Source organism: Alexandromys fortis, unplaced genomic scaffold (genome assembly GCF_014885135.2).
Source record: "Alexandromys fortis isolate MF-2015 unplaced genomic scaffold, M_Fortis_MF-2015_v1.1 scaffold_40, whole genome shotgun sequence".
In the NCBI taxonomy this organism is placed as follows: domain Eukaryota; kingdom Metazoa; phylum Chordata; class Mammalia; order Rodentia; family Cricetidae; genus Alexandromys; species Alexandromys fortis.
Window position 1 is genome coordinate 2,858,244 of NW_026067966.1, and position 21,754 is coordinate 2,879,997.

At 40.2% G+C, this 21,754-nt stretch overlaps 1 protein-coding gene across 1 annotated transcript in view; it reads left to right on the top strand.

Annotated features, from left to right (window-relative positions):
- The window catches only part of Abca12 (ATP binding cassette subfamily A member 12), a 161,768-nt gene that overhangs the window by 4,244 nt on the left and 135,770 nt on the right, over positions 1-21,754 (top strand). Inside the window, 1 exon segment of the mRNA XM_050154267.1 lies at positions 11,051-11,144. Within this exon segment, the coding sequence (XP_050010224.1) occupies positions 11,051-11,144 (94 nt within the window).

Below are 21,754 nucleotides of genomic sequence, written 5' to 3' on the forward strand. Positions count from 1 at the left end.
GCCACATTCAGAGAGTTTGGTCTGATCACATGTTCATTCAGTCCCAGTCCAGCTGGCCTTGGTGAGCTCCCATTAGATCAGCCCCACCGTCTCAGTGGGTGGACACACCCCTCACTGTCCTTACTTCCTTGCTCATGTTCTCCTTCCTTCTGCTCTTCAGCTGGGCCTTGGGAGCTCAGTCCACTGCTCCAATGTGGGTCTCTGTCTCTATCTCCATCTATCGCCAAATGAAGGTTCTATGGTGATATGCAAGATATTCATTAGTGTGGCTATAGGATAAGGCCAGTTCAGGCACCCTCTTCTCTGCTGCCCCAGCAGCAAGCTGGGAACATCTCCTTGGACACCTGGGAACCCCTCTAGAGTCAAGTCTCTTGCCAACCCTAAAATGGCTCCCTTAATTAAGATATCTACTTCCCTGCTTCCATATCCACCCTTCCTCCATCTCAATTATCCCATTCCCCCAAGCTTTCCCCAACCCCCCTTCTCCCTTCTCTCTCACCATCTTCCCTTCCCCCCAAAACACCCCAACCCCTCTGCTCTCAACTTTTGCCCGGTGATCTTGTCTGCTTCCAATATCCAGGAGGACAACTATATGTGTTTCTTTGGGTTCACCTTCTTTGATGGAGGAAGGTCATTGGTTAATTATAATAAACCAACTGCTTGGCCTCATAGCTTAGAACATAGATGGGAGGAGTAAACAGAATAGAATTCTGGGCGGAAGAGGAAGTGAGGTCAGACTCTGCTCTGGAGCAGAGATGCCATGCTCCGCTCTCCCGGGCAGATGCACACAATGAAGCTCCTCCGACCCCAATTGGACATAGGTTAGAATCTTCCCGGTAAGTGCACCTTGGGGTGCTTACACACATCATTAGAAATGGGCTAGTACAGGCGCGAGAATTAGTCTGTAAGGGCTAGAGTTCATGGGCCAAGCAGTTCTTTAAATGAATACAGTTTGTGTGTTGTTATTTCAGGCATGAGCTAGCCAAGCGGCCGGGGTGTTGGGGACGCAGCCCCGCCGCCGCTCCTATTTCAACACTTCTTATTTAGTTTCTCTAGGATCACGAACTATAGGCTCAATATCCTTTGTTTATGGCTAGAATCCACTTATGAGTGAGTACATACCATATTCCTTTTTTTGGGTCTGGGTTATCTCACTCAGTAAAGTGTTTTCTATTTCCATCCATTTGCATGCAAAATTCAAGATGTCATCTTTTTTTTTCCCGCTGAATAGAACTCTAAAGTGTATATGTGCTACTGTGGAATCTGATACACAGCAGACATGCATGTTTAAATTTTGCCAATAAATGTAAAGCAAATGAGATCTCAAGTTGCTTTAGAAATTGGGGCAGTAGAGATAAGTTTGCTTAATGTCCAACAAATGCATTGCTTCACACTCTAACATATATGTAAGAAAACACCATCATGAAACCCACGACCTTGTATGCTAGCTTTAAATCTTAATTAAGAAACCGTTCATTCACAACCCAACAGAGTATGTTGTTTCTATCTACATCACAGAACATTTACCAATTTCTGAAAGGCATTGTACTCTGTAAGTAAAGAATCCAGAAAAATGACTTATTGCTAGTTTTTAGCTAAGTTATTTATATGGATGGCAGCCTGGATTATTAGAAAGCCCAGCTTGCTAAGGAGTTCATGGCAGCTTTAATGCCTTATTTTGGAAGCAGAACTAAAGATTTTACCAGATTTAAGATAGTGAGCTCTTATTTTGAATGAAAATCTTGGAATCCTTTTCTGTTTCTAGTAACAATCATTCCTGTCTTACAGGGAAATGCAAAATGAAGGGGATAGGGGAAGAAAGAGGCAATGTATTTTATGTTATGGAAGGTTGGACAACTTTTATTTTCAAGTTTGTAATAAAAAGTTATGATTCTAGATTATAGGAAGACCTTTAAATGACTTTCAATGCTCTCTAGCTTTGAAATAATAAAAACTCTTTTATTAGTCTGAAGGATGAACTAATAAAAATATAATATTCAGATCAAAGCGAGCCAGAGTTCTGTTCTGTAGTATTTAATCTCTACAGCTTAGTGGCTAATTGCACTGATGCTGAAGCCAGATCCTAGGTTCAAGCATAAGCTCTCTGGCTTGGTGGCTTACAGAAAGACGTAGTCTTCCTATGTTTTTCTGTCTGCAAGAGGAAATGAGCTTGCTATGCTAAGTGAGATACACAAGCTAGCTATGCAATAGCATGCACGTGTTCTAGGCAGCCAATCCATAATAGCTGTCATACTTCAGGATTCTATAAGAAATTTTGACACTAATTATAAAAAGAAAACCTAACTACAATATTTTATTCTGGGAAAGATATACTTTTTAAATTACTAATTTATTTGTATAGATGTGTTTGTGTATATGTGTGAGTGCATGTGTGTGTGTGTGCATGTGTGTGCACGTGTATGTGTGCATAGAGATACATGTGTAGTGGTTAGAGGACAACTCGCAAGGGTCAGTTCTTTCCTTCTGTCACGTGGGGTCCAGGGATCAGACTCAGGCTGTCAAGCATGGTGGCAAGGCCTTCATCTACTGAGCCATCTTGAAAGTTCAGGGAAGTGTATTTTTGAAATAAGGTTTAGTAGAGAATTGTTGAAGATTGCCTGAGAGCAAAGAGGTCTCTTCTCTCTTCAGATATTTGGAGAATTCTCAAATGCGGACAGGCCAAACTAAACTAAGTGAATGGCGAGCAAAGGAAGGAAGGATTTAACATTATTATAAGCAAAAATAAAGGACAAAATGTGTTGTCCAATAATGTAGTCTCACAGGGCAGTGGTCTTGCTGTCATTAGAAGCATTTGGATTGAGGCTGAACAACCACAAATCAGGATGTTCTCTCTAACTCTCTTTTTGAAAATTCATTTATTTATTTTATATCTCAGTCACAGTTTCTCCTCCTCCTTCTCCCCCCATTCCCTCCCCCCACCTCCCCTCTGTTTCCACCCCCAAATCACTTCTTCTCTGTTTCTGTTTAGGAAAGGACAGGTCTCCCATGAGCATCAACAGAACATGGCGTATCAAGTTGCACTAAGACTAAACACCTCCCCATGTATTAAGGATGGGCAAGACAACCCAGTATGAGAAGTAGGGTCCTAAAAGCTTGTAAGAGAGTTGGAGACAGCCCCTGTTCCTACTGCTTGGGGTGCCACAGGAGGACCAAGCTACACAACTGGAACATACATGCAGCGGCCCTAGATCAGTCCCATGCAGGCTCCCTGGTTGTCAGTTCCGTCTCTCTGAGCCCCTGTGAGCTCAGGTTATTTGATTCTGTGAGTTTCCTTATGGTATCCCTGACATCTCTGGTTCCTACAATTCTCTCTTTCTTCTGCAGGATTCCCAAGCTCTGCCTATTGTTGCCATAGGTCTGCATCTGTTTCCATCAGTTTCTGGACGACTCTCTCTGATGACAATTGGGCTAGGCACCCAATTATAGCACAACCCATTGGCAGGACAGACTGTAGGCCAAAGGTTATGTGGTTGGGTTGGTTGCCCACTCCCTCTGCTTGAAGTCTTGACTGGTCACAAGAGATGGCCAGTTCAGGCTCTGAATCATTTTGTGTGTTCCTGGAATAGTCTTCCCCTTTCCCACCTGTTAACATAACCCAATGGTTCCCTCTGCTTGAAAGATTTCTTCCCCCCCTCCCCGCTCTGTCCTTTCTTCTGATTGGCCCCTTTTCCATCTCTGAGGTTTTTCAATGATCTATCCTTTAATTGTGTTATCTCCACACACCCTCCTTCCTACACCAAGCAAGGCCTTGTTCATTGAATTCACTTGATATTTGCTTCTTTTTTTTTTGAAGTGTCCTCTCCTCAAAAGACTGAAAATTTTAATTTTTTTATCATCATGACATGGCATGCAGTAGGCGCTCAACAAATTTTGTCATACTAACAAACACACAAAGTTTTTGTAAATCGTTATTGCTTTGGATGTTCTAGTCTAAGAGTCCTTAAGAGTCTCCAAGACTGTGGTAAAGTAGAAAAGACTGCCATGCTAGTCATTCTGGTTTTATTTAGACAAAATTTCCCTAACTAAACTAAGTACTGATACCAAGTACTATTCATTTATAATGTAACATACTTCAAATCCCTGTGGTACAAGAAACACCAACATCCTGAAGGGCAAGGCAATAGTGTGACTCTGTGAAATACACAGAGAGTAAAGAAGGAGAGGATAGTACAGCAATAATAAGACAGGGATCATATGCTCTACTTTAAAAAATTTGAACCTCATTAACAACAATCTATGTACAATGAATAAAACCCTACCATGAGTCTAATTTAGTCCATCTACCCCTAGTCAGTCTCCGCTCTAGAGCAAATGTCTCTAAGTGAAAAAGTTATTTTCTCAAGTTTTAAAATCGGTATTAAAAGTTAACCTTTTTTTAAACTTACACATTAGTAAAATAATTAGAAGATAGTAACAATGTCAAGCACAAATAGAATCAGATGGATATAAGGAATTAGAAAGAACAATTCTGACAAGGTAGCAGAATCCAGAATATTGAGATCATAAGCTTCTTCTTCTTTTTTTTTTTTCTTCCAGAAAACCAGTCTTTGAAATTTCTCGAAGATTTGTAAAAATAGCTCTTACAGATGTAAACGAGACTGGTAATTTATTCTAGTTGCTAGATACTGCAGATCAACTCTTAATGGAAATTATGGGCTGAGTTTACATTTGATTGATGTCTTTTTATGTGTGATGACTTTGCTGAGTGTAGTTAATGGAAATGAGGCCTAGTAGTGCCCTCAATTCCCCCAACTTGAAGGTGAATATGATCAAATTACATTAAGATATATGTGTGTGAAATGTCGTAATGAAATCCTTTGTTTTGTGCACCAACTAAAAACTAATTAAAAACAAAACACACAAAAACAACACATCACAGGTTGTTCAGTGGTAGAATACTTGCTTAGCATGCAATTAGCCATGAAAAATGAAACGCATGTATCTTCCTTCACATTAGCAGTTTTATATAAACAACACTCAACACCCCCACTCAATACCCTTACTCAGCACCGCATTCAACATCCTAACCTCCCTCCCATTCTCTTATCCTCCCTCCATCCTGTTCACTTTTTCCCCACTTCATAGGAATGGTTGAACTACAGATCATTGCTAGCCCATGAATAGACTTTTCATGTTGCACTCAAATTTATCTCAAAGCTTAAAAGTATCCTCCATGTTTAACAACTTTTTGCCTGGGTAGACAGGATTTCTGCCTGTGAAGTGTCTTTCTTTGTTATCTCTTTTGCTACTGCTTCATCTTTATGCTTCTGCTTTCAAATTGGATCTGGAGTTTTTGAAGAAGAGATATAGAGATCTTTAAAATAATTTCTAGATGGTCATTTTGAAATCATGTCAAATTAAAAGAAAAGTCCCTGGGACTTACAACTGTTTGAGGCTAGCATGGGTTTATACATACAGATGTAAAACACCATCAGATTCCTAGGTACTTTGTTCTTATTTCCATATATTCCTACATTCTTTCTTTCTCTATATAATGTAAATGCCGTCAGATTCCTAGGCTCATTTCAAGCTTTGGCAGTTGTTTGAACTGCATCCTTTAGAACAAAGGGTCCTGTCCAGCTAGCTGCATCAAGTTTTCGCAGTTCGCATCTCCTTCAGCCTGAAGCTGTGTCTCAGTCTGCCCTTGCCACCCATCACCCTTATTCTCTGAACCTCAGCATGAGTTGTTCTTTTTGGCATTGGTCATTTCCTCAGTTTTACAGCAGTTGATTATCTTGGGCAAGAAACTCAAGGATGCTGTTCTCTCTTCTGCCATTGCCTTTTATTGGTAGTGCACGATGCCAACTTCCCCCTTTGTGGGAAATGCACACATGCATTCCATTTCTTCTAAGCCTTCTATCGATATGTTGTTTGCTTGCTCATGTTTATTTAAATCAGTGACCCCTAGGTATTTTGTTACCACACTGAATTTTAATGTTTAAATTTGGCTTATAGGATCAAATTCGAAGCTTGTATTCTCACGGGCTGGTACTTGTGTCCCGTGTCTGCTCTCATTATTTGACAGTTTCTGAATAGCATGACTATTACATTTCTTCCATCTAGCTATAGCTATCTATTTAGTGATTGCTTGGTTGCTTGATGAATAGATCTCTCTTTATCTTTTCCGCATGTATTTTCTATGTCCATGCCTGGAAATAGTGGTAGTTTACTAGCAATGATCACTGATAGCTTCGAATGTCAACTGGAAGAAGCTAAGATTTCTTGAAAAAGCTTTTGTTTCTAGGACTGAGAGGATGATATAACAATGGAGCACGGAGAGCTTTGGAATCAAAAAGTAGAAAAGCAGGAAATAAGTAATACATATTTATACCTATCATTTGTTATTTTGAGATTTTTTTGTTTGACTTGCTATGTAGACCAGACTGGCTTTAAAGTCACAGATATCTACCTGCCTCTCTAGTGCTGGTGTTAATGGATATGCCATGATGACTTTTTAAAAAAAATATTTATTTATTTATTATGTATACAATATTCTGTCTGTGTGTATGGCCAGAAGAGGGCACCAGACCCCATTACAGATGGTTGTGAGCCACCATGTGATTGCTGGGAATTGAACTCAGGACCATCATGACTTTTTAAGATACGTTTTGGAAGTGAAGAGTGTCTTAACTTGATTCGCTGCTACTATATTAAACGACTCAGACCAAAATCAACTTTGGTGAGGAAAGGGTTCATTTCAGCTTATAAGTTACAGTTCAAAATTAAGTGAAACCAAGGCAAAAACTCAAGGCAGAAGACTGAGGCAGAAACCATGGAGGAGTGTTCTTACCGACTTGCTCTCAGGACCACCTGCCTAGGAGTGGTGCCGCCCACAGTGGGGTGGGTCCTCCTTTATCAGTTTGCCACCAAGGAAGTGTCCCCAGAGATATGTGCACAGGCTTTCTGATGGAAGCAGCCCCATTCAGTTGAGATTCCCTCTTTTCGGGTGTGTCAAGTTGACAAGTAGAATTAGCCACCCTAAGTTTATGCTCATGCTAATAATTCTGATCCACCACTACTAAATTTATTCTAGGTCCTTTCTTTCCCATGCTTATAATTCCCCTGCTCAATAGTGAGAATTTGGATTCCCCCTGATGGGGAAAATTTTGTTAGTTTCGCCATATGAAACCAGTCACTTGCCACTGCCTCTTCTGTCCCTGAACTGTGCTCTTCAGTCCACTGGAGTTCTGTTGCCCCACCCTGCCCTATCTCAGCACTTGGGTCCCCATTAACCATTTCTCTCACTTGACCACTGTGACTTCTTCAGTCCTAGTGTGGAAGGACTTTATCCAAAGAGTTATAAAACTGAATTGTTGAGGAATGCAGGGAGGGAGATGTAACAGAACAGGGCATTTCAGATAGAAAACAAATCGTGAATGATTTGAGGAACAGAAATATTATCTCCTGCCAAGGAATTAGTATCCTAGTGTGCACATGCCTTTAGATGTCAAGACTCAGGGTGATGAAGTACAAATGACTTACAGAGACAGACTGAGACAATTAAAACACCAACAGAATACACAACCTTTAGGAATGGCTTTTCGCAGAGTATTAAGTAGTACCTGTGACAACGTGTAAAGTCGATACATTCGCCTTTAGCCAAACAAACAAAAGTCACAGCTCACTGGTTCAGTGTTTAGATTTGATACCATCTTTGCTCTCTGGTTGCTTATGATAATATTCAAAATAGACTGAAAGCAACCCCACTGTTATAAAAAATTAAACTTTATTTCCTGCTTTTGTGATTAATTTGTCATCTTTAACATCCCCAAGACCACAGTACAGAAGGCTTAGTAGTTATCCCATTTGAGATGCAGTATACAACAATGTCCTCAAACCTTCTGGGAACTAAAATCCTAGGAAAAGCCTGGGATAGTGGATTTGCTTATAGGTTTTGCGATAGTTTTTTGCTTTAACACAGCCTAAACTGACTTAAATATATATCCCTGAATTAAACCATATTTTTGTCTGAGTTTAAAATAGCTCTAAAGTTAATTTCAAATTTTACCAAAACACCCTTGTGAAAAAAAATCATCCAATTAGATCTATCAAAAAGAGAACTTTAAGAAATGCTTGGAGCAAGTCCCTCATTTGAAAGTGGATGTCTGGAATACTTTATGTCAGTTGCTGATTCTCATGAGGTTACTGGGAAGAACAAATAGATGCTTCGAAAAGCAACTAATGTATTCCACACCTCCTATTCCAAAAGAATATTCTCTTTAAATCATTCTTTTTTTAAAAAAAAACTCAATTCCCTGTAGTCCATATTTCAAATGAGTCACATAAAGTATAATAGGTATTTTGTATCCAGAATGTTTGAAAACCAGACTCCAATTTGTCTGCTATTCAAGGACTAGGTAAGAACAACAACATAGTTTATAATTCTGTGGCACTGATACCTTTTTCCAGTCTGCTTTCTAAAATGATTCAATCCTTAAAACAGTGCAATAATTATATTAACGTTTTCTGTTCTGTATATTTTGAGATTCACACCCATACTCACAACCAGTTTACCCACCGAGTGTGTGATTTGGACAAGTTCTGCTAGCGTTTGGTAAAGAGAAGACACGAGCTATATCAGAATCAGATTAGGAGTCCTTAGCATCTTTGATGCTTTTCTTGTGTTTGGCAGTCTGCGGTAGTCCGTGGCTCTTCTAACAGTGATGCTTTACAATTCACAAAACAAAAAGAAATTGAATAAATAGGATTGTAAACAAGGCAAACTATATCAAAATTGTTATTAAAGTGTTAAAAGAGAATTTGTTATATGCTAACATGTATTTTTTTTTAAAATAACAGCATTAAATAAAAGGTCTAGTGGCCACTTCATAGAACCACCTTTTCAACATGCTAATCAGTAAGAATAGTATTTGGGGCAGGGCGGCTCCAACAATCCTAATGTGGTTTTAAACATCCATGAGTTCCGATGCTGTTAAAACCATAGACCAAATGGCATCTGAGTCCCTCATCTACATGCATTATTATTGGAAATTTTAATTACAAGTAACAGAAAATAAAAATGTAATGTTTCCTCACATTTAAACCTCTAAAATGCCCCTGGATTCTATCCATCAGATGCTCTCAAGGAAACTTTCCAGCAAAAATGTTAAAAGACCCAACTGACAACTCTGTGCCCCTAACTCCTGTCTGCGCAGGGTGTAGTCTGTGGACCATCAATGCCACCTACCTGGGAGCCTTCAACATGCAGGCCCTCAGGACGCCTTTCCATCTACCAAGCCCACATGGGAATGTTTGCGAGACCCCCAGGCAAGGCAGTGTGCTCATCACTGTCTGAGAGCTGTCGCTTTACAGTAAGCTGTTCCACCTGTCTGGGTGCAGCTCAGCTCCCATCAAACCAAACGTCAGATGTCTCGGAGCTAAAAGGATGTCTGCAATCTTAAAAAACAAAACCAAAACTCACCCTTATACCCAAAGTCTCCCTACCTTCCAGTGGGGAGAATCATGCTCTTAGGTCCTCAGCAGAGATTTTGGTGCAGCTGCCAGTTAAGAGTTACTGAAGGATCGATAATCGGGGATCAATAACCGATTGGTTTTGGATTGGTTTTGCAACACTGAAGAGCCTCAGGGAGAAAATTTGAGATTTGCTCTGAGAAGTGGTGAGAAATGACCCCCTCTGTAACCAGGCCAAAAGAGGTGTCCACGTTTAATTGAGTTGAACACAAGCAGAGTTTGTGATCTGTGCTGACTTGAGCAGTACAGTTTACGGTTTTTGTGAACACGTCATTCTCACTGCTCAGGAGCCAGTATTAGAGGCCTGAAAAGTATTAGGCAGATAGTAAGCTAATGTTTTCCCCAGTCTTAAGGATTGAACCAAGGGCCTTGAACAAATTAGACAAGGCCTCTTTTTATTTTGAGACAGTCGTCTCACTGAATTGCCCAGGATCAAGGTAAAAATCACTCAGTGGCACAGGTAGCATTTGAACATATATTCTTTTTGCCTTGGCTTTCTGAGCAGCTCAAATACAGACCTGTGCCGCCCGGCTCAACTGTGACTTCAAAAATCTTTACTATTACTATTATTGTTATTATTATCGTTATTTGTGTATGTGTATGTTTATGATGTGTGTGGGAAAGTGCATATATCACAGCGTGTGTGTGGTGGTCAGAGGGCAGCCGTGTGGAAACAATTCTCCCTTTGCTGCTTTCTATGTGTTCTGGAACTCAGTTACTAGCCTCACATGGCAAGGATTTTTACCCACTGGGGTTGGTCTATCTCCCTGTGTGCCTGAATTGGGAAAGAAAGCAGCTGTCTCTGTGCCCGAGAGAGAAACTCTCCCATAGAAGTTTCAGGGCAGCACACATTCCTTGGGAGCCTATTTTACACCAGGTATGAAAATTAAAGAATGAATACAACACTGTCTTCCCCATAAACGAGCTGTTGGTTCTTTCTGGGAACCAGGCAACTGTATCAATAACTTAGGCTCTACAATGGAAGCACACAGTACTTTACTCTGGGGTGGCAAAGAGCTACAGTTAACTCTCTGACTCAACCATTCATTCTCTTGGCTCATTCATTCACTACCTCATTCAACAGTATTTATTGGACCATTACTCAGGGTTACATGCTAGTCTTTGTAGCAGAGTCTAGAATGCTGACATTGGAGATCGTAAGATGTGTCTAAGTTGAAATTATGCTATATTCTACTTGGGACACTGAGCCTTACCCAACAGACAAACAGAAAATACTAAAATATTTTTTTATTTATTGTTTTGTTATTGCTGATGTTATTTGAGGTTTAAAATAATCACTCTTGGGACAGTCAGGATTGGTAACCAGAGAGGGAAGCTCGAATGAACACTTGAAGACTAGATCTGAAAAAAACATTCTTATTAAGTTGCCTAAATTTATTCATTATTTTCCTGTTGATAATATAGGTAGTAACATATCTAGCCTGTATTGGAATGTTGTGGTTTGACAGTCTTTTGGTATTCAGTAGGTTTTTTGTTTGATATATAGGTATATAATTTGCTGTCAGTACTGTAACATTTTTCTGTTGTTGCTTTGCAGCTTTGGACACTTGTCTTGATCTTATGGCCAGTCATCATTTTCATTATTCTGGCTATTACCCGGACCAAATTTCCACCAACAGCAAAACCAACTTGTAAGTAAATAGCTGTTTCCCTAATGTTCATATTCTACTTAAAATTTATTTTAGTGGTATGTCAATGCTCAGTTCTAAACTCTATTTTTTAATGACATTTCTTCTTTGCAGTAGCTGCATTAAACATTTGTGTGGGTTTCCCTCCAAGTTCTTCAAATCAAAGAGTGGACTCTGGGGAGAAAAGAACACAAGAGGTTGGGTGGAAAAAGTGGTCCAGATAGGAGGATAAAGGAAATACTTGGGGGCGGCAACAGAGGGTGATAAAATTCTCAAGCAACAAAAATGTTGAACCTGAGCCAGATGTGGTGATTCATATTTATAACCCAGCACTTGGAAGACTGAGAGAGGAGAATTTTGAGTTAGATATCAGCCCAGACTTCACATCAAGACATTATCTTAAAGAAGAAAAGAAACCCTACAATTTTGCATCTACACAGTTATTTAGAAGAATACAAGACACGGAGAGACAGCATGAGCTGTCTTACCACGGGGCAACACAGAGCAGGCACCATAGGCTCCATTATTCTTCACTCCTTTAATAGAAAACAGAGACTCATATTTGATCAAGTGAACAAACAAAATTCTGGTCTGTAAACACCTATAGACACCTCTTCTGTCCCAATTAGGGCTGTTTCTCTTCAGTGAAGTCACTGCTCAGTTATAAAGTGGACACACTGCCTAACTCATTCCACTACCTTTGTTTGGACCTGACACAGAGATGCAGGAAGGACTCAGGAAGTCCTTAGCATCAGAGAGGGAGTTTTGAACTTCAATTATCTGGCTTTGTTGCTTCTAGTGGATTGCTCTTGGTGTTTATTTCTTTTGGGGATTAGTTTTTTCAGTTTGGGAGGAAAAGACTAGACAGATGTTTCAAAGTAGTTACTTACTCAAAAGATCCTTATAAAATAACTTTACTGAACCATCTTCAAATAATTACAATAGCTGGGGGTGTACCAGAATACAAAGTTGAATTAATTTTGGACGAGTAAGAGTAATAGGCTACTGACATTAGAATAAGCACAGTCATTTTTCAGTCATCTGATCAGGAGATGTAGGAGGAGAACCCAGTGGATTCTGTTTCGATCATGCACACTAGGATAGTTCAGAAAATACCAATTCTGTTAGTGTAAAGCATTTAAACCTTTGCTGCTAGAATAAGCAATTCCTTACATCCTAATAGCACCCTTTTTTTTTCCTGAAGGATTTTCCCAAAGCCCTTTATAAAAAGTTGTCAATGAGAACTAATTAAGTTGTTTAAAAGAGCATGATTTCATTTTCTGCATTTGCGTGCACTAGCTATTTGTAGCAGATTGGTGGCATATTTACTGAAGTTTATGGGTCCTTTACATCTTCGGCATATAAGATTTAAGAAGGAAAACATGAACTCTAGCAATAATACAATCAGTGTGGACTGACAATTGAGTCGAGAACTTGAAGATGCAGTGGGCTGGATACTGTGAGTGACAGTTCATTCGCTCCTTTCAATCCGTTTTCCCTATTGCCTTGCTTTAAAAGTTTTTTTTCCAGATACCTAAAACTCTCTTGTGAAATTTTCAGGAGAGAAATTTAAAATTTGGGATTGAATGGTCTTAAACCGGTAGGAGTTAGAAATGAATGGAGGAAACCATGCAGAGACCACAGCCTTCCACTGAGCTAGTGAAAAACAGAAGTGTGAGCACTGCCTCCAGGCCTGATCTGGAGGGTTCTCAGAGAAACATAGAACCAGAGAGGAGGAGAGAATCACTGTATCATATAACTGTTAGCACCCTGTAGTAATAACGAGATATAAAGTGAACTTGTCTGGAAGTGGAGAGTCCAAACACTGGACGTGTGTTTGCTAGCCTCTTAGACCACTCAAGCCTTGTCATAAAAGAAAAAAGAAAAAAGAAAAATAGCTGATTGGTTTGTTATGACACATGAGACTCGCAGTGCCTGGAGAGATTGCGATTTGACAAAATTGAAACATGTGGACACAAGAAGAAGGTAAAGGAAACCAGTAATCTTTGCTTGCTATTTATTTTTGAGATTTTGAACCTATGTGAAATCTCTTAAACAATTAACCCTCTCTAAATCTGGGTAAATAAGAATCAAAGAAAAAGATGCTCAGGATTTTAACTCATAACAAATAGAAAAAAAAGCCCAATTATACTATTGAAAGTGTTGATCTGGAGACTAATGTAGAACGGGTTGCCCATCCCGCACTCACTCTCACTCTGATAGTAAGAAGTGTAACTCTTCGGTGGAAGTTTGGATTTAGGTGTTTTTATGTTGTTGTTTTGGTTGTACTTGCTTTGGGTCTCACATTTATTTATAATATGGATAGATCAATTAGAAAAGAAGATAATAATAAATAGTTACTGATCTCATACTCCATGGCAGGCACCCAAGGAGGCGATGACTTGGTTATCCATTTAGTCACTGAGAGAAGTGATTTACACAAGAGCCGAGAAGCTGAACTGAGATTGAGATGCTGAGTGGGGGAGCCAGACTGAGACAGCCTGGCTTTAGACTCTGGTACTAAGCTACAAAAACTCATGATTCTCGTAGCGAGTGCTTGGTTTTCTGGTTACATCAGTAAAAGAGGACTAAGCAGCCAGGGTTAAAAATGTAAGCTCTTCTGTCACGAAATCGCGAAACATGAAGAAAGGCTCTGAGGTGTGCACTCAGAGTCTTTCTTCATACTAATATTCAGTGTAGCGTGCTCTGACTCACGCTGCATCGCTGTGACTTTAGTATCACAGAAAATCAGATCCTGATTTAAAGAGGCAAAACCCTTTCTTGGCTACACTACTGGTTGGGCAACAGACTAATAAAGACGAGGCATTAGACTACACCCTTTGCTGAAACTTGGTCATGATGAGAACGGCGTTTGTAATCCCACGGCCACATTCTGCTCTCAGAATAGCTTGACAGGCCCGTAGGATTCTGTAAACCACTCAGAAGAATATAATAAGTAACTCAAAAGACTCCCTCTGTAATATTTTTGAAGCCTTGGCACTAAAGAAGTTTGGATTTGGGGTGAGTGAGGAAGCCAGTGATGTTGTGGCAGCCTGGGCAGGCTTATTCTTGCTACCCTCTGCCTTCTTTCAACCTTTCATGTTACAACAAACAGCTCTTGCATATTGCAAATCTCAGGAAGAGGAAACCTCCCAAGCCTGGTAGGCAGGCCCTCATGCCTCTCCTTCGTTCCAGCAGAAAGCGGCTGTGGCGCCAACTTTGAAGTCAGTCCAACCTCTTGCAATCTCCACATGCAGGAACTTGTCAAGAGATGAACTTCAATGTGCAGACTCCATGCTACGGAGCAAAGTGAAACAAACAGAGCAAACCTCTCCAGCACACACTCAGATAAAGCTCAGCTATAATATACCACAGAGTTTTCTTCTTTTATTATACACATATTCAGAAGGTCCAGAGCATGCTGGCTGCTGAGGGACTGTTAATAAGACTAGTAACTTATTGTCGGACTGTGATAAGTAGATGCCAGAGAACGTAGTCCTGAAAAACAAGACATTGTATTTTCTTGTGTATGATTTTAATAACTATTTTCGTGTGGTTGAAAATATTACTAATAGTATAATGAAAAGTATATTATATAAATATTACCACATACTGAATTAAAAACTGAATGTGTTAAAGCTTTCATTTCCTAATACACCTGCTTCCTTACAGAGTAGCAATGCATCAACCTCACACGTCGGAACTGATACGAGCTGGTAGCAGACTAGGGTCAGCTGAATTACATCAGTCTGTGCTATCATAGGGTTACATTGAATTCTGTCTGTCCAGATGTAACTTCATAGACGGGATGAAAGCAAGCTCAGGTAGCATTTCCGGCCTGTATTTTGACCACCAAGCATGGGACCCAAGAAAATGACACCGAGGAGTATTTACTAGACAACACTATGCGGAAGACAGATGCTGGGGCCTGTGCTCATATTATCTGTCAATACATAGCCTCTTTGAGATATTTTGAAATTCAAAAAAAGAAAAAAGAAAAGAAAATGAAACTCCACGAATGTTAAGGACTCACTAGGGCTCACAAGTACAGGCCTGGAATTTTACCCAGTTTTCCCCCTATAAATCTGTGCATGTATTTAGTTTGTTGGTACCAACTATTGAGATCCCAAGGCTTGGCTCAGTCTTTGCCTTCTTCGGCCCATCATCTATCAGTATTGCTATATAGATTGAAAAGTGACCTCAATTGGTTTTTCTACCTATCAGCAGCTTGAGGAAACAATGTTTTGAGGAAGATTGAAATTATTGATCAATGGTAGGCCTACGGGCTCCATGCAAGTTGGTTTAGCTATGACGCCCGGGTTGTTAAGCAGAAGCTCTTGAGTCATCTTAGGCTATGAGGCATCTCTTGTGGGTGAGAGTTGAGAAAGACAGGAAGATGAGGCATTTTTTCCTGCTGATTTTGCCTGGGATGTTGTCATCCCAGGTAGGGAAGGTAAGGTCTTGTGTACTGGATTCCCAGGTAATTTTCTTTTCTGGCACTAACATGAGTCAGTGGAAGTATTGAGAGACCCAGGGCTCGTCATTTTCCCAACTCTTTTAATTGGCTTGAAATTTATGGGTTGGTCTTGGCCATGATGGTGAACTCTTTCTCTGTTAGTGGGTCTAGGGAAAATTAGAAGGAAAGGTGAAATTCTTGCTCACTCGGTGGTTTGTGGGGTCCACGCAGACTGCTGTACCTGGGATGAAAGGAGTTGCTCTGGGCAGCTCAGGGCTCAGTATTATTCATCATTTGCTGGGCATTGCCCCATCCGATTTCTCCATTCTCATCCGTCCCTGCACCAGCAGCCAGTCTCTCAGTTTAGAAACATTTGAGTCATCTTGGACTTCTCTCTTTTATCACCTCCCAGAACCTGTAGCTCTCACGTCAGAATCTGTCTTATGAAATGTGCCCTGGAGTTACCTGCATGATTCTATCCTTCCTGTTTCACTCTGGCATAAAAGTCCAGTCATCTCATGCCTGGATTGATTCCGTAACTGAGAGGGGTGGGGTCATGCCCTAGTTCTCTCTTTTACCACATATCATGAAATCCTCTGGGTTCAAGACCTTTATAGTCAGAATTTTCTCAACTTGACCTTTCTGTTCTGAGGTAGGGTACCCATACTTGAAGAAAAAGCATCCGAATGCCCTTCTCATTCCATGTTCTTTCTTATTTGGTTATTTCTTTCAGATCCTCAAAGCCTATTAGAACATAGATGCACATATTAGCCCCTAACGATTACTTAAATTCTAACCACTTTCACTACGCCTGTCACTGATGCATTGACTGATGGTTGTATTTGCATGACTGATGACAACCTTAACTCACTTATCAGACAGGAACTACATTGGCAGCAGCGACCACCTCTTAATATCAGAGTCATATCAGATACAGCTCAGCTTTTAGCATAAGGAACAAATAGAAACTCAACAAGTCAAGATAGGATACAATTTAGATTGCTCTGGGAAACTGGATAGCAAACTCATCCCCAGATGCGGGTAAAAACACTCTGTGAATATGTAGTGAGTGAGCAGCAAACAGCTCCCCTGGCTTTGAAGTTTTACTTGTCAGATATGGGTGAATATCTGTGCTATCAGAAAAGAGAGCATACATAGAAGGGATGGGCAGGAAGAAAGGGGGAAAGGATGTAATTATATCTTAATTTAAAAAGTTAAAAAGAGAGAAAAAAGAATAAAAATATTAAAATGCCAAAATGTCTATAGTGCTTACACTAAAAATAAAAATTAGAGTCTCATTACTCATTCCAAACTAGGTCTGTCTGGAAATTTCTATTACAGATATTTTAAAAATTTAAATCCATGGGAGCCCATTGATATTTTTATGTAGGAAAGTTAATAGTCTTTACATTGCTTAAGAAATTAAAAAAAAAATTCTGGGATTGTTTCTGAATTTTGTACCCAGTCCTTCATTTTTAAATCACGGTCATGAATGCTTTGAAAGCTTTGCTTACACTTTCCATGCCGACATGAAGATGAACTGTGTGAGACACATAGAAGCAAGGTGGAGCTTACGTTGGACCCTGTCCCCCTTGACATTCTTCTCAGAGCTGCTTGAAGTAAGCAAGCGGAGGCTACTGTGAGCATAGCTCTGCCCCCACTCCTACCCAGCAGGCTGTGGGCCCGGCTCTCAGTTGCCCACTTCCTTAGCTCCAGCCTTGACTCTTTTGCAGCACAGACGGTCACACCCTAATGCCAGGCCGAGTGATGAAAAGGTTTCTCAACGCATGTTCTCTTGAGCTAGGTACACAAAGTTACATCAGATAACCAGAAATGCCTTCACCGTACAAGAAAACTTGGTTTATCAAGTTGAGAATGAGGAGAGTGGGTAGCTGTGTTATTTTACTCTCTATCCTTCCTGTATTGCCCACACTTTGAGAGCTTTGTCTGACAAACTTCTCAAAGGGCTACACCGGAGTTTGATATGGAAGTTACCTATGTCTTGTCTTTTTCACACTTTATTCTTGCTCTCCCTTCAAAATAAGCATAGAACCTCCCCTCCTGCTACTCTAACACGGGGACACGAATATCCACATCTATGGGCAAGAATAACTGAATAATTGTTTTAAATGCTTTTATGAGAATAGTAACACCACCTCCTGAACCCACCAATCTTAGTTTCTTTCTTCAATATCTGTTCAAAACCACGATCCAGAGTGAAGAATATCATTCCAGTTCTCTTTCACTTACTGGAGAGCACACAACCCAGACTGGTTCATGGATGAGGGACCAGAGACACGGTTGGCTGACTACCTCTTCCCAAGTGACTGTTCATTAAAACTCCCTCCCTAGCAACACTCAGGGAATCTGGCCTGAGTCACTTCAGTCACCCATGCTGCTTTTGCTGTTTAAGTTTTTCATTGTTTCTGATTAGGTCACATCATGTCCTTTGTCTTTGATGAATGAACCAGTGTATTTTTAGAGTGAAGTAGCCCACGTGGAAGAAATGCCAGAATATTACTCTCTTTCTTTCTGGTCAATTGGAATTCCATTGTGGATTAATATAAGGATGCCCTATAACATTTTCACATTTTAAAATATGAGACTTACACTTGCTCTAGTTCTATCCTCATATATTTATAATCAGAATAAAATTTCTATCATTGTGAGAGGCAATTAGAGGTTGAAATCACAGATTCAATTGAGATCGCCTGTTTAAACCCATCTTGGGCAGCACTATCAGATGCTCTGGGTTGCAGTTTCCACATTTGTATACAGGTGCTGTATAATGACATATACTTTATGCAGTGACTGTGTAAATTAACCAAGTTCATAATTCCTAAATACTTAATTGCCTGTTCTCAAGGTATAACAGATTTAATTATAGATATTATTTTTTATAAAATTGTACATAGAAACCATAGCTTCAGTTATTGACCGCCATTAAAATGTTCTAGTGTCTAGTCATTATCGAGAGATGAAGAGGACTTGATTGAAATTTCCCAGCACATATTCTTGCTGTTACCACATATTTAAAGGGCACCTCTTACATATCTGGACCACTGAGAATAGCCAGGGGCACTCACAACATCATCTCTAGAGGAACATACTAAGTACTTCAGACATGCTAACGCACCCACGTTCATCCCATGGTAGACCAGGTTGGTCCAGAAACAAAGGCAGCAAGCGAGATGAAATTGGTGACATTGCCTAGGACCTGGACTGGGGCAGCAAGGCAGAAACAACTCAAATTCAAGGAGTTGGAAAAAAGCTTAGGATTCAAGATCAATTCTATTTTAATTCAATTATTTTAGAAATTAATGCAAAATCTCAACAATGGACAAAGTATCAGAATTTAAGGTAAAACCAGAATGCCATTATGGATTTCTCTTTTGCTGAAGACTCTGCTGTGGCCCTCATAGGACCCAGATTAAAATGCCCAGAAAGCCTTTGCTTTGTAGCTATGTCTTAGCAGACATCTTGAGGGACCGTAGGAGTTTGTGAGCTAGCAATGAGCATCTCTACATACCTTACAGATACCAGCTGTCATGGGTGGGGCCACAGGGTAGGAATTTGAAGTCTATTGTCTAAGGAGGGTGCTTATTAAAGGTGTAGGTGATGGAACTCAAAGTATTATTCTTTGTTTGGAAGGGGGTGGGAAGTCAGTGGAATTTTTTTAACTTAATTTATTTTATTTTATTTTACACCATTTGAATATTTTTCTGCTCAAGCTCCTTGATTAATCGAATAGATTTGTATTGTAAAATACAAAAGTCCTCATTATTCTAAAGAGCACTGCTAACATTTCACTGTGCAGTTTCTGACAAAGCACACAGCACACACACTCTCACACATGCACACACTCTCACACATGCACACACATGCACACACTCTCACATATGCACACACTCTCACACATGCACACACTCCCACAATGCACACACACTCTCACGTGTGCACACACATGCACACACTCTCACACATGCACACACTCTCACACAGGTACACACACTTACACATGCACATAGACTAACACAGTACACACTCTCACACAGCACACACACATGTACAGAGCACACACACATGCACACACACTCTCACACAGTACACACTCTTACACAGCACATGTACAACCAATTTCAGACCTTGAGGCTCAGATGTGCTGTTACAGCAGGAGGGGCGTGCCTCAGAAGTGTAGGTACAGGTGACCAGTTGGAAATGGTCTAGTTTGGAAGCTCTTTCCTCCCAATCTCTTGATTGCAAATGTTACATGTCTGCAATGTCTGAAGACCTCTGTACCACAGTTACCTCTCCATTTTTTCTAACACCACTTTCTTCTATCCTGCATTTTTCATATTTTTGAAAAGCAGGTAATTATTCTTTATAGCCTAGAAACTTTCAATAGAAGGTTTTGCCTTGCTTTCTAGCTTCAAGCTGTCCAAAAGAAACTGATACAATTAATGACAGATAGGAGGACTGAAAGTACATTAACTAAAGAGAAAAGAAGGCAGTTGTCATATGCTCTTAGTATTTTTCTTTTTTGTTTTCTCTTCTCGCAAAGACTCCCTGCAGGGTGGTGACAAGGGATAGAATTGTTCACAGCTTCCTGAGCAGGTGTTCCCCTAAGATGCCATTGTAGCTAAGTTAACGAGCTCAGAGGAATCTAGTTTCCCATGAAAAAGTGCTTCACTCAAGACAGATGACTCTGGGCTGTGCACTAAGAACAATGAGAAATGTCAACATCTCCTTAATATTTTGAAATTGCTGCCCTGTATAGAAATACTACAATGATGTCTTTGTGGATTCTGATGTATATGGTGTGCCTTGTGAATGGGGTGCCTTCCATCCTCAAGTTGCCTACACCTAATTGAAGAGTGGAGAAATGTACACTGCCTGCTATTACAGATTAAAAATAAGAAAGTTAAATATAACCAAATAACAGCATTTGGATAGCACTGTGCACATGGTAAGACACTCACATATTTATTCATGAATAGGACTATACAACAGTAGTATAAGCACTAAGTATTTGTATTCAAGTACCGATGAAGTGACATTAACAATGAAGTCTACTGAAAGTTAAAAGAGACATTGCTTTAGAGTTAGGATAAAATTAAATTATTTTTGGAAGGGAAAGCATTAATATGGAAGAAGAAAAGTTCAGATTTTTGGAGACAGGAGTACTAGAAGCAACTGGTTAATGAAAAGAAGACACATCTGCCCAGAGCACGGCACCTTACTGGAAAGGAAAGGGGGGCAGCTAGGTGGAGCTGGAGCTGTAGTGCTTTGAATACTAGACCTGGAAGTACGGGTTTTATCCTACAGGAACGGACACAAAAGAAGTGTGGGAGTTATCTAATTTTTCATCTTTCAACGTGACCAATAAACTAAAGGAAACTAGGAAAGAATTTTCTGCCAGAATTGTTTATATTAATATCTGGACAGAGGTTTCTGTCATTAGCTATGTGGACTACCTGTTACTCATTCCCCACTCCCCAAATTTTCATAGAAGTAGCAATGACCTTGTCCATTGACTCCCATGGTTTAAAATTTAGGGAGAGGCTTTGCTGTGGGTGTGACTCAGAATGTCTCACAATCTTGAGTCAAGATTTTGGCGAAGGCTGCTGCGATCTCAAGACTTAACTAACTGGATCTCTTTCTGAGGCAGATGGCTCCCATGACTGACAAGCTGTTATTAGTTGGTGGGCAGTCTTGGTTTCTTCCTGAGAGTCCTCTCTCATAGGTTGCTCAAGTGTCTTCATACTTGGCAGCTGGATTTCCCCAGAACCAGCAACCCAAGAGATAACCAGGTACAAACTTGGCACTTTCTTTCATTAAAACTTATTTTATGTATAGGAGTGTGCTCCTGTAGTTGTGAGTGTGCACTGTGTGTGTGCCTGACACCCTCAAAAGCCAAAGGAGGGTGTCAGATCTCCCTGGAACTATTGCAAGCTGTTGGGAGGTCACCAGGAAGCAAATGTGGGTCTTCGGCAAGAACAGAACTTTTAGCATTGAGTCATTTCATTTTTCCAGCTTCAGAAACTTGGATTTTTATCACTTGCCTTTACCAACTTCACTTCTGCCACACTCTATTATGTTAGAGACAGGTCCAACCTGTATCCAGGAGCAAGGGAACAATGCTCCACTCTTTGAAGAA